General features: G+C 45.0%; 1 protein-coding gene across 1 annotated transcript in view; it reads right to left on the bottom strand.

Moving 5' to 3' along the window:
- Nucleotides 1-1467: 1467 nt before the first annotated feature.
- LOC134995168 (zinc finger protein 436-like) overlaps nt 1468-14227 on the bottom strand; it is a 260476-nt gene continuing 247716 nt past the window's right edge. The window contains exon 12 of the mRNA XM_063951064.1: nt 1468-2159. Within this exon, the coding sequence (XP_063807134.1) occupies nt 1483-2159 (677 nt within the window). The 3' untranslated portion in view covers nt 1468-1482. The remainder of the gene's footprint in view (nt 2160-14227) is intronic.

Raw genomic sequence — 14227 nt, 5'->3', positions numbered from 1 at the left:
AAACCGAGTTAGCAGTTTCTGAGTAACTCCAGACTTACTCTGCCTGTGCGATCAATTCAGTGCTTTTCGGTCCCGGCTGACGTCATAAACACACCCAGCGTTCGCCCAAGCACTCCCACCGTTTCTCCAGACACGCCTGCGTTTTTTCCGGAAACGGTAGCGTTTCCTGCCACACGCCCCTAAAACGCCGTACATCCGCCCAGTAACACCCATTTCCTGTCAATCACAATGCGTTCTCCGGAGCGACGAAAAAGCCGTGAGTAAAATTACTTTCTTCTTAGTAAAGTTACTTGACGCATGCGCAGTGCGAACATTACGCATGCGCACTAAGAGAATTCTCACTGCGATGCGATGAAAAATACCGAGCGAACAACTCGGAATGAGGGCCATAATGAGGAATTAGTTGGAAACTGAAGTACAGCACAGTAGCACATAAAAAGAGAACAGCTGTAATTCTTGGATTGAATAATGTGTGGCCTAATTCAGGCCCCACATCTGCACACTTTACATCTGCCCCACCTGCAGCGCGGCATGGTTTTACCCGGTTGCTTGCTTTTATGCTTTACTTACAAACATAAGTAAGGCCCAACGGGGGTCATTCCGAGTTGAACGTAGCTGTGCTAAATTTATCACAGCTACGATCATCTTCCCTGACATGCGGGGGGACGCCCCGCATGTCAGTCCGCCCCCCCCCTTCCGCACATATACAAAAGCATTGCACAGCGACGATGCTCTTGTATTTGTGGAGTAACTCCTGGCCAGCGCAGCTCTTTGCGGCTGGTCGGGAGTTACTCCACAAATATATAGTGACCTCCACTCTATATGTACATAAAGACCACAACTCGCTATGCACATACAGTAATGGCCTCCCTCTTGGATGTACACAGGGACGACTCACTCGCTATGTATATAATGGCCTCCCTCTTGGATGTATACAGTGACAGCTCACTCAGTATGTATATTGTGACATTACTCGCTATGTATGTAGCTCCCAGCTCCTGTCATTGAGGAGGAGCCGATATTTTGGTGTGACAGCTGGGAATGCGGCCCGCCCCTCTATAGTTACACCACTGCCATCTGTTCAAGGATAGGTAATCATTCTGCAGACCAGTGACTGAGCCCCTCCTGCACCTCCGGTCCGATGTTCCGCTTCTTCCCGCACCAACATCCCAGCTGCAGTGTCACTAAGTGAAACCTCTGCTCAGAACTGGAAAGGTACCGGCCGGAGACAGGACAGGAGCCGGAATTTGGGGGATGAGGAACTAACATCAGGTAGGTAAAATATTTGCAGATTTATAGGTTCAGTTTGTGTAAGAGGAAAGACACCTACAGGCTGTATAAAGCATATCTCCGTCTCTCTACCACCGTACACTTCTGACATACAGTATATACTTGCAGCAACTAGAATAGGAATATTCTCCTTTCCATATGAATCTTCTCACTACATACCAGGAAAGGTGCCCTGATAGTAAAAAATTCCCCTCATTGGCTGCAGAGGAACAAGTTGTGCCCTCTGTGAATTTGCTTATGCCGGTAGAGATTCGACTTGGTGGAAAAACACTTCCCACACTCGGAGCAGGAAAATGGCTTCTCTCCGCTGTGGGTCCTCCGGTGTTTGATGAGCGTATTTTTCTGTGAGAAGCATTTGCTGCACTCGGAGCAGGAGTACGGCTTCTCGCCTGTGTGGACACGCACATGTATGGTCAGGTAGGCCTTACACTTAAAGGTCTTCCCACACGCCGAGCACACATAAGGCTTGCTGTCCGTATGCGTCTGGAGATGTCGCAGTAGGACTAGCCGATCTGTGAACTGTTTCCCACATCGGGAACAGACGTGCTTCTTCATGTGACCCCGCTCGTGGTTGGTGGCATGCGCCATCTGACTGATAGACGCTGCACACTCCGACTGGCAGTATGGCTTCTCCCTGGTGTGAGTACTGTGATGTCTAATGAGAGACGATTTCACCGCAAATGTCCTGTCACATTCGGAACAAGAAAACGGCTTCTTCAGCTGCTGCATCCTCTGATGTATAGTCTGACGTTGTCTGCAGGAAGGACATATCCCACACATGCAGCCTGGGTGTGCTTTCTGGTGGGTAGTGAGATCCGGGCAGCGGGTCCAAGCGTAGAAAGTCTCTGAGTTATGGGGCGCTGTCGGGCCTGTAGAAAGGATGACAGCTTTAGTAATCTGCTACATCAATCCTATGGGATGTGTTTAATATACACACAGTATAACACATATTAAAATGACACACAAAACGGAAAGAAAGTCAATTGAAGTGGGGGGGGGGGGGGCTTATAAAAGTGGCGGAAACAAATAGATTTAATGTACCTCCATACACTACTAATAACACACATGACATATAGCACCAGGTTAATGTACCTCCATACACTAATAACGACACACATGACATATAGCACCAGGCTCATGTACCTCCATACACTAATAACAACACACATGACATATAGCACCAGGTTACTGTACCTCCATACACTAATAACAACACACATGACATATAGCACCAGGTTACTCTACCTCCATACACTAATAACAACACACATGACATATAGCACCAGGTTAATGTACCTCCATACACTAATAACAACACACATGACATATAGCACCAGGTTACTCTACCTCCATACACTAATAACAACACACATGACATATAGCACCAGGTTACTCTACCTCCATACACTAATAACAACACACATGACATATAGCACCAGGTTACTCTACCTCCATACACTAATAACAACACACATGACATATAGCACCAGGTTACTCTACCTCCATACACTAATAACAACACACATGACATAGAGCACCAGGTTAATGTACCTCCATACACTGATAACAACACACATGACATATAGCACCAGGTTACTCTACCTCCATACACTGATAACAACACACATGACATATAGCACCAGGCTCATGTACCTCCATACACTAATAACAACACACATGACATATAGCACCAGGTTACTGTACCTCCATACACTAATAACAACACACATGACATATAGCACCAGGTTACGCTACCTCCATACACTAATAACAACACACATGACATATAGCACCAGGTTAATGTACCTCCATACACTAATAACAACACACATGACATATAGCACCAGGTTACTCTACCTCCATACACTAATAACAACACACATGACATATAGCACCAGGTTACTCTACCTCCATACACTAATAACAACACACATGACATATAGCACCAGGTTACTCTACCTCCATACACTAATAACAACACACATGACATATAGCACCAGGTTACTCTACCTCCATACACTAATAACAACACACATGACATAGAGCACCAGGTTAATGTACCTCCATACACTGATAACAACACACATGACATATAGCACCAGGTTACTCTACCTCCATACACTAATAACAACACACATGACATATAGCACCAGGTTAATGTACCTCCATACACTAATAACAACACGCATGACATATAGCACCAGGTTACTCTACCTCCATACACTAATAACAACACACATGACATATAGCACCAGGTTAATGTACCTCCATACACTAATAACAACACACATGACATATAGCACCAGGTTACTCTACCTCCATACACTAATAACAACACACATGACATATAGCACCAGGTTACTCTACCTCCATACACTAATAACAACACACATGACATAGAGCACCAGGTTAATGTACCTCCATACACTGATAACAACACACATGACATATAGCACCAGGTTACTCTACCTCCATACACTAATAACAACACACATGACATAGAGCACCAGGTTAATGTACCTCCATACACTGATAACAACACACATGACATATACACCAGGTTACTCTACCTCCATACACTAATAACAACACACATGACATATAGCACCAGGTTAATGTACCTCCATACACTAATAACAACACGCATGACATATAGCACCAGGTTACTCTACCTCCATACACTAATAACAACACACATGACATATAGCACCAGGTTAATGTACCTCCATACACTAATAATAACAACACACATGACATATAGCACCAGGTTACTCTACCTCCATACACTAATAACAACACACATGACATATAGCACCAGGTTACTCTACCTCCATACACTAATAACAACACACATGACATATAGCACCAGGTTAATGTACCTCCATACACTGATAACAACACACATGACATATAGCACCAGGTTACTCTACCTCCATACACTAATAACAACACACATGACATATAGCACCAGGTTAATGTACCTCCATACACTAATAACAACACGCATGACATATAGCACCAGGTTACTCTACCTCCATACACTAATAACAACACACATGACATATAGCACCAGGTTAATGTACCTCCATACACTAATAATAACAACACACATGACATATAGCACCAGGTTACTCTACCTCCATACACTAATAACAACACACATGACATATAGCACCAGGTTACTCTACCTCCATACACTAATAACAACACACATGACATATAGCACCAGGTTAATGTACCTCCATACACTAATAACAACACACATGACATATAGCACCAGGTTACTCTACCTCCATACACTAATAACAACACACATGACATATAGCACCAGGTTAATGTACCTCCATACACTAATAACAACACACATGACATATAGCACCAGGTTACTCTACCTCCATACACTAATAACAACACACATGACATATAGCACCAGGTTACTCTACCTCCATACACTAATAACAACACACATGACATATAGCACCAGGTTACTCTACCTCCATACACTAATAACAACACACATGACATATAGCACCAGGTTAATGTACCTCCATACACTAATAACAACACACATGACATATAGCACCAGGTTAATGTACCTCCATACACTAATAACAACACACATGACATATAGCACCAGGTTAATGTACCTCCATACACTAATAACAACACACATGACATATAGCACCAGGTTACTCTACCTCCATACACTAATAACAACACACATGACATATAGCACCAGGTTAATGTACCTCCATACACTAATAACAACACACATGACATATAGCACCAAGTTACTCTACCTCCATACACTAACAGGGCCGTTTCTTGGGGCAGGCGAGCAGTGCCACCGCACTGGGCGCCCGCCGCGGCACTAACTGTGGCTCCCTACTTCCCGTTCCTATTTCTCCCCGAGTAACCCGCTCGGGGGGCGGAGTTTCACGGAATGACGCGGTTGCGTTGTTACGTCACGACGCAACCCCGTCACTCCGCGAATCTCCCCCCCCCCCCTCCCCGAGTGGAGTACAGAGGGGGATCCAAGTTAGGAAGAGGGAAAGGCCGGCGCGAGGAGCGACTGGTGAGGCGGGCCGAAGAGCGGTAATCGCCTCTGTAAGTATTCTCTCTCTCTCTCTCTCTCTCTCTCTCTCAATGTGTAAAATGGGGACACCTGCCGTAATGTGTGAAATGAGGACTCTTGCCTGCCGTAGTGTGGGGATTTAATGTATCAAGGGCATTACGGTGTGTGGCATAATATGGTGCAGGGGGCATTACTGTGTGGGGCTTAATATGGTAGAATTTTTTTTTCCTGTGGTGGTTGTGATCTGTTGGAGCAGGGTCAAAAACTGGATTGTGAGGTAGTCTTTTCAGACGAGGCCATGCCCATTTAAATGAGGCCACACCCATTTAGATGAGGCCACGCCCCCTTGTCGGGTGCACGCGCAAGTTTTTTTATTTTTATCTAGGTGTGTGTGTGGTGGGGGGGCACATTTTTTTATGTCATGGGGGGGCGCATTTTTAAATCTCGCACTGGGAGCCAAATTGGCTAGAAACAGCCCTGTACACTAATAACAACACACATGACATATAGCACCAGGTTAATGTACCTCCATACACTAATAACAACACACATGACATATAGCACCAGGCTCATGTACCTCCATACACTAATAACAACACACATGACATATAGCACCAGGTTACTCTACCTCCATACACTAAGAACAACACACATGACATATAGCACCAGGTTACTCTACCTCCATACACTAATAACAACACACATGACATAGAGCACCAGGTTAATGTACCTCCATACACTGATAACAACACACATGACATATAGCACCAGGTTACTCTACCTCCATACACTAATAACAACACACATGACATATAGCACCAGGTTAGTGTACCTCCATACACTAATAACAACACGCATGACATATAGCACCAGGTTACTCTACCTCCATACACTAATAACAACACACATGACATATAGCACCAGGTTAATGTACCTCCATACACTAATAATAACAACAACACACATGACATATAGCACCAGGTTACTCCACCTCCATACACTAATAACAACACACATGACATATAGCACCAGGTTACTCTACCTCCATACACTAATAACAACACACATGACATATAGCACCAGGTTACTCTACCTCCATACACTAATAACAACACACATGACATATAGCACCAGGTTAATGTACCTCCATACACTAATAACAACACACATGACATATAGCACCAGGTTACTCTACCTCCATACACTAATAACAACACACATGACATATAGCACCAGGTTAATGTACCTCCATACACTAATAACAACACACATGACATAGAGCACCAGGTTAATGTACCTCCATACACTAATAACAACACATATGACATATAGCACCAGGTTAATGTACCTCCATACACTAATAACAACACACATGACATATAGCACCAGGTTAATGTACCTCCATACACTAATAACAACACACATGACATAGAGCACCAGGTTAATGTACCTCCATACACTAATAACAACACATATGACATATAGCACCAGGTTAATGTACCTCCATACACTAATAACAACACACATGACATATAGCACCAGGTTAATGTACCTCCATACACTAATAACAACACACATGACATATAGCACCAGGTTAATATACCTCCATACACTAATAACAACACACATGACATATAGCACCAGGTTAATGTACCTCCATACACTAATAACAACACACATGACATATAGCACCAGGTTAATGTACCTCCATACACGAATAACAACACACATGACATATAGCACCAGGTTAATGTACCTCCATACACTAATAACAACACACATGACATATACACCAGGTTAATGTACCTCCATACACTAATAATAACACATATGACATATAGCACCAGGTTAATGTACCTCCATACACTAATAACAACAACACACATGACATATAGCACCAGGTTCATGTACCTCCATACACTAATAACAACACACATGACATATAGCACCAGGTTAATGTACCTCCATACACTAATAACAACACACATGACATATAGCACCAGGTTAATGTACCTCCATACACGAATAACAACACACATGACATATAGCACCAGGTTACTCTACCTCCATACACTAATAACAACACACATGACATATAGCACCAGGTTACTCTACCTCCATACACTAATAACAACACACATGACATATAGCACCAGGTTAATGTACCTCCATACACGAATAACAACACACATGACATATAGCACCAGGTTACACTACCTCCATACACTAATAACAACACACATGACATATAGCACCAGGTTAATGTACCTCCATACACTAATAACAACACACATGACATATAGCACCAGGTTACTCTACCTCCATACACTAATAACAACACACATGACATATAGCACCAGGTTACTGTACCTCCATACACTAATAACAACACACATGACATATAGCACCAGGTTAATGTACCTCCATACACTAATAACAACACACATGACATATAGCACCAGGTTACTCTACCTCCATACACTAATAACAACACACACATGACATATAGCACCAGGTTAATGTACCTCCATACACTAATAACAACACACATGACATATAGCACCAGGTTAATGTACCTCCATACACTAATAACAACACACATGACATATAGCACCAGGTTAATGTACCTCCATACACTAATAACAACACACATGACATATAGCACCAGGTTACTCTACCTCCATACACTAATAACAACACACATGACATATAGCACCAGGCTCATGTACCTCCATACACTAATAACAACACCCATGACATATACACCAGGTTACTCTACCTCCATACACTAATAATAACACAAATACATCTACTCCAGGTTAGAATAAAATGTGATATTAAACAGTTTGTACAGAATATGGGGCTCATTTACCACTACAGTTAGATGAGAATACCCCCAGTGTTTGCCTACTCCCACTTTTATAGCATCGCCCCATTTAGCGTGTCTACATTAAATAGATTGTCAGTTACCAATATAGTCTATTGTAAACATTTACACAAAGTGGGGCTGTAGAACATGGTTATTCCATATACACAGGATAACAACGCTGCCTAGTGTTGTGCCGGCCACCAATACCAGCATCTACTCACAGACACCTCCGTACTCTCTACCTGAGTGACTCCGTATCCTGGTATACAGCCAGTCAGTGCAGGGAGAGACGTGATATTAGATTCACAGTGGGCTCCTACTCTCATCACTATTCTGTGCACCTTCCATTATATACCGGTGTGACTTTCTGCTGCCTCCTTTCCCCTCCTCACATGTCACTGCCCCTGTCACATGCAGCCCTGTCCTCACTGACACATCACTCATCTCCTGATATACTCTGTGCTGCTGGGGACCCTGCTCCTCCCACTATATAACTCTCAGTCTGTGGCTTCCTGCTGCCTCCATTCCCCTCTTCACATCATGTCACTGCCCCTGTCACATGCAGCCCTGTCCTCACTAACACATCCCTCATCTCCTGATATACTCTGTGCTGCTGGGGACCCTGCTCCTCCCACTATATAACTCTCAGTCTGTGGCTTCCTGCTGCCTCCATTCCCCTCCTCACATCATGTCACTGCCCCTGTCACATGCAGCCCTGTCCTCACTGATACATCACTCATCTCCTGTTATACTCTGTGCTGCTGGTGACCCTGCTCCTCCCACTACATAACTCTCAGTCTGTGGCTTCCTGCTGCCTCCATTCCCCTCCTCACATCCTGTCACTGCCCCTGTCACATGCAGCCCTGTCCTCACTGACACATCACTCATCTCCTGATATACTCTGTGCTGCTGGGGACCCTGCTCATCCCACTATATAACTCTCAGTCTGTGGCTTCCTGTTGCCTCCATTCCCCTCCTCACATCATGTCACTGCCCCTGTCACATGCAGCCCTGTCCTCACTGACACATCACTCCTGATATACTCTGTGCTGCTGGGGACCCTACTCCTCCCACTATATAACTCTCAGTCTGTGTCATCCTGATGCCTCCATTCCCCTCCTCACATCATGTCACTGCCACTGTCACATGCAGCCCTGTCCTCACTGACACATCACTCATCTCCTGATATACTCTGTGCTGCTGGGGACCCTGCTCCTCCTTCCACTATATAACTCTCAGTCTGTGGCTTCCTGCTGCCTCCATTCCCCTCCTCACATCATGTCACTGCCCCTGTCACATGCAGCCCTGTCCTCACTGACACATCACTCGTCTCCTGATATACTCTATGCTGCTGGGGGACAATGCTCTTTTCACTATATAACTCTCAGTCTGTGGCTTCCTGCTGCCTCCATTCTCCTCCTCACATCATGTCACTGCCCTGTCACATGTAGCCCTGTCCTCACTGACACCTCACTCATCTCCTGATATACTCTGTGCTGCTGGGGGACCTTGCTCCTCCCACTATATAACTCTCAGTCTGTGGCTGCTGCCTCCATTCCTCTCTTCACATCATGTCACTGCCCCTGTCACATGCAGCCCTGTCCTCACTGACACATCACTCATCTCCTGATATACTCTGTGCTGCTGGGGACCCTGCTCCTTCCACTATATAACTCTCAGTCTGTGGCTTCCTGCTTCCTCCATTCCCCCCCTCACATCATGTCACTGCCCCTGTCACATGCAGCCCTGTCCACACTGACACATCACTCATCTCCTGATATACTCTGTGCTGCTGAGGACCCTGCTCCTCCTTCCACTATATAACTCTCAGTCTGTGGCTTCCTGCTGCCTCCATTCCCCTCCTCACATCATGTCACTGCCCCTGTCACATGTAGCCCTGCTCTCACTGACACATCCCTCATCTCCTGATATGCTCTGTGCTGCTGGGGACCCTGCTCCTCCCACTATATAACTCTCAGTCTGTGGCTTCCTGCTTCCTCCATCCCCCCCCTCACATCATGTCACTGCCCCTGTCACATGCAGCCCTGTCCTCACTGACACATCACTCATCTCCTGATATACTCTGTGCTGCTGAGGACCCTGCTCCGCCCACTATATAACTCTCAGTCTGTGGCTTCCTGCTGCCTCCATTCCCCTCCTCACATCATGTCACTGCCCCTGTCACATGCAGCCCTGTCCTCACTGACACATCACTCATCTCCTGATATACTCTGTGCTGCTGGGGACCCTGCTCCTTCCACTATATAACTCTCGGTCTGTGGCTTCCTGTTGCCTCCATTCCCCTCCTCACTTAATGTCACTGCCCCTGTCACATGCAGCCCTGTCCTCACTGACACATCCCTCATCTCCTGATATACTCTGTGCTGCTGAGTACCCTGCTCCGCCCACTATATAACTCTCAGTCTGTGGCTTCCTGCTGCCTCCATTCCCCTCCTCACATCATGTCACTGCCCCTGTCACATGCAGCCCTGTCCTCACTGACACATCACTCATCTCCTGATATACTCTGTGCTGCTGGGGACCCTGCTCCTCCCACTATATAACCCTCAGTATGTGGCTTCCTGCTGCCTCCATTCTCCTCCTCACATCATGTCACTGCCCCTGTCACATGCAGCCCTGTCCACACTGACACATCACTCATCTCCTGATATACTCTGTGCTGCTGGGGACCCTGCTCCTCCCACTATATAACTCTCAGTCTGTGACTTCCTGCTGCCTCCATTCCCCTCCTCACATCATGTCACTGCCCCTGTCACATGCAGCCCTGTCCACACTGACACATCACTCATCTCCTGATATACTCTGTGCTGCTGGGGACCCTGCTCCTCCCACTATATAACTCTCAGTCTGTGGCTTCCTGCTGCCTCCATTCTCTCCCTCACATCATGTCACTGCCCCTGTCACATGCAGCCCTGTCCACACTGACACATCACTCATCTCCTGATATACTCTGTGCTGCTGGGGACCCTGCTCCTCCCACTATATAACTCTCAGTCTGTGGCTTCCTGCTGCCTCCATTCCCCTCCTCACATCATGTCACTGCCCCTGTCACATGCAGCGCTGTCCTCACTGACACATCACTCATCTCCTGATATACTCTGTGCTGCTGGGGACCCTGATCCTCCCACTATATAACTCTCAGTCTGTGGCTTCCTGTTGCCTCCATTCCCCTCCTCACATCATGTCATTGCCCCTGTCACATGCAGCCCTGTCCTCACTGACACATCACTCATCTCCTGATATACTCTGTGCTGCTGGGGACCCTGCTCCTCCCACTATATAACTCTCAGTCTGTGGCTTCCTGTTGCCTCCATTCCCCTACTCACATCATGTCACTGCCCCTGTACAGGGAGTATGTTCTGAGTGTTCCGCTGGATGGATGTGGGAGAAAACTTCACAAAATGGTAATATTATTTTTATCCTTTATTTATATAGCGCCACAAGGGTTCCGCAGCGCCCAATTACAGAGTACATAAACAAATAATAAAAACAGGAAAACAGCAACTTACAGTTGATGACAATACAGGACAAGTACAGGGTAAATAAACATAGTTACATCAGCAGATGACACTGGAATAAGTATCAGGTGGCAGAAGACTGCTGGATTTGGTGCAGCACTTTGACTCAGGGAGCCTGTTCTAAGCCTACCACTGGAAGGATTTGAGGGGGAAAAAACTATAGCAACATTGATAACAGAAGGAAAACTTTAAACCCCCTGGAAGGTCACAGAGGGAGAGCCCAACGCGTTTCGTCCTGTTGACGAAACGCATTGGGCTCTCCCTTTGTGACCTTCCATCTATGAGTTAAGACTCTCCTTATTTTATTAATTTATTGATACTTGAACATTGGTATTTATTTGGATTTTGGAACCATTTATTTTGGTTTTAAAGCACAATCCGATCCTTCCCTCCATTTTTTGAAACAATATTAATTTTTTACCATTATACTTTATTGTATTTTATCTGTATCAAAATAAATCTGTTATATTTTTTATACATGAATTGATACCTATTTTAATCAAATACATCTGTGGTCGCCAGAACCCTTATACCTATTGCTTATAAACTACTCTTACAGTAACTTACCATTACTGCATATTTAAGGGACGGCTGACGCCCAAAATTATTGGGAGTGTTTTTAGTTGGGGGTATCTATAACACTTGTGGCGCTTGCATATTCTTTGTTTTATATATAGTAATGGGATAGGGTGTAAGGTGACATGTAAATTAAAAGTAGTATTGATATAATTAATGATTTTATTCCAAACAAATTTAATGTGTCCACAGGACCACATTTTGTGAAGGAGGATAGCTGAGGAGTGACCACATTTTGGACAGAATCCTGTTTCCTGAGGAACAAAGTGACGTCTCTGGCCTTGGGAAATATATGCCCTATAGATCTTCTTAATGTGGGTTTCTTGTAATGCAGATGATCGAAGAATGCGGAGTGATTTGAAATAAAGTATTAGGTTAAGTTAATTAAGGTAAATCTGATGTCCATTTAGATGTTGTGTGACTCCATAATTTCGAGGTCAGAGGCATACGAAATTCTTTGCAAATCAACAGGATTTTGAATGTTTTCATACTGAATTTGCTTATAATATTATGTAATGGATCTAGCTGAGATTGGGTAAGGTTCGTGGAGGGTAGAGAGGCAATTTAGTGAGACAGCTGCATTATTGAGAGAAAGTTGTAAGAAGGTATACCAAATGTGGATTGAAGTTGCTGAAATGTCAATTGCTTGCCACCTGTGTCAAATACCTGGGAAATAAGTTTAAGGCCCTTCTGATGGAGGCATCTAAAATCTGGGTTGTCGAGACCTGGTGGGAACATAGGATTACCCCAAATGGGAAGCCACTTAGACATCAAGTGGTTCCAACTTCCTATGCAAAGTTTTATATAGTGATCTCCATGCTTCATAAGTATCTCTAAAAAAGATATGGGAATAAATTTCCCGTGAGATATGTGATTCAGGGTGTAAAGCAAGGCTCCAGGAGATTACGGATGAAGCACGGCACAGTATAAGTCATGGAGAGAAAAATAGGATTTTGATAACCTACCGGTAAATCCTTTTCTCCTAGTCCGTAGAGGATGCTGGGGACGACATCAAGACCATGGGGTATAGAAGAGATCCGCAGGAGACATGGGCACTCTAAAGACTTTTCATTGGGTGTGAACTGGCTCCTCCCTCTATGCCTCTCCTCCAGACCTCAGTTGTAGGAACCGTGCCCAGGGAGACTGACATTTCGAGAAAAGGAATTACTTAAACTAGTGGTGAGATATCTACCAACTCACACCCTCAACCATGCAGCACACATGGCATTCAACATAACACACGCCAACAGGCATGAACCAATTGCAGCAACATGCTGAAACCAAGATAACACAACTTGTGTAACTCTAATAACTAAAGTGCAGGTAAAGTACTCACTGGGACGGGCGCCCAGCATCCTCTACGGACTAGAAGAAAAGGATTTACCGGTAGGTTATCAAAATCCTATTTTCTCATACGTCCTAGAGGATGCTGGGGACGACATCAAGACCATGGGGTCTATACCAAAACTCCAGTATGGGCAGGAGAGTGCGGATGACCCTGCAGCACTGATTGACCAAACTTTAGGTCCTCATCGGCCAAGGTGTCAAACTTGTAGAACTTAGCAAATGTGTTTGACCCTGACCAAGTAGCTGCTCGGCAAAGTTGTAATGCCGAGACCCCCTGGGCAGCCGCCCAGGATGAGCCCACCTTCCTAGTGGAGTGGGCCTTTACCAACGTCAGCAACGGCAATCCAGCCGTAGCATGAGCTTGCTGAATCGTATTTCTAATCCAACGTGCAATGGTCTGCTAGGAAGCAGGACAGCCAATCTTGTTGTGATCATACAGGACAAACAGAGCCTCTGTATTCCGTATATGAGCCGTTCTAGCAACATAGATTTTCAAAGCTCTAACCACATCTAGAGACTTTGAATCAGTGA

The sequence above is a fragment of the Pseudophryne corroboree genome, chromosome 2 (genome assembly GCF_028390025.1).
Source record: "Pseudophryne corroboree isolate aPseCor3 chromosome 2, aPseCor3.hap2, whole genome shotgun sequence".
Lineage (NCBI taxonomy): Eukaryota > Metazoa > Chordata > Amphibia > Anura > Myobatrachidae > Pseudophryne > Pseudophryne corroboree.
Note: the sequence above shows the minus strand (reverse complement) of the source record. Positions and strands in the feature narration are given on the sequence as shown.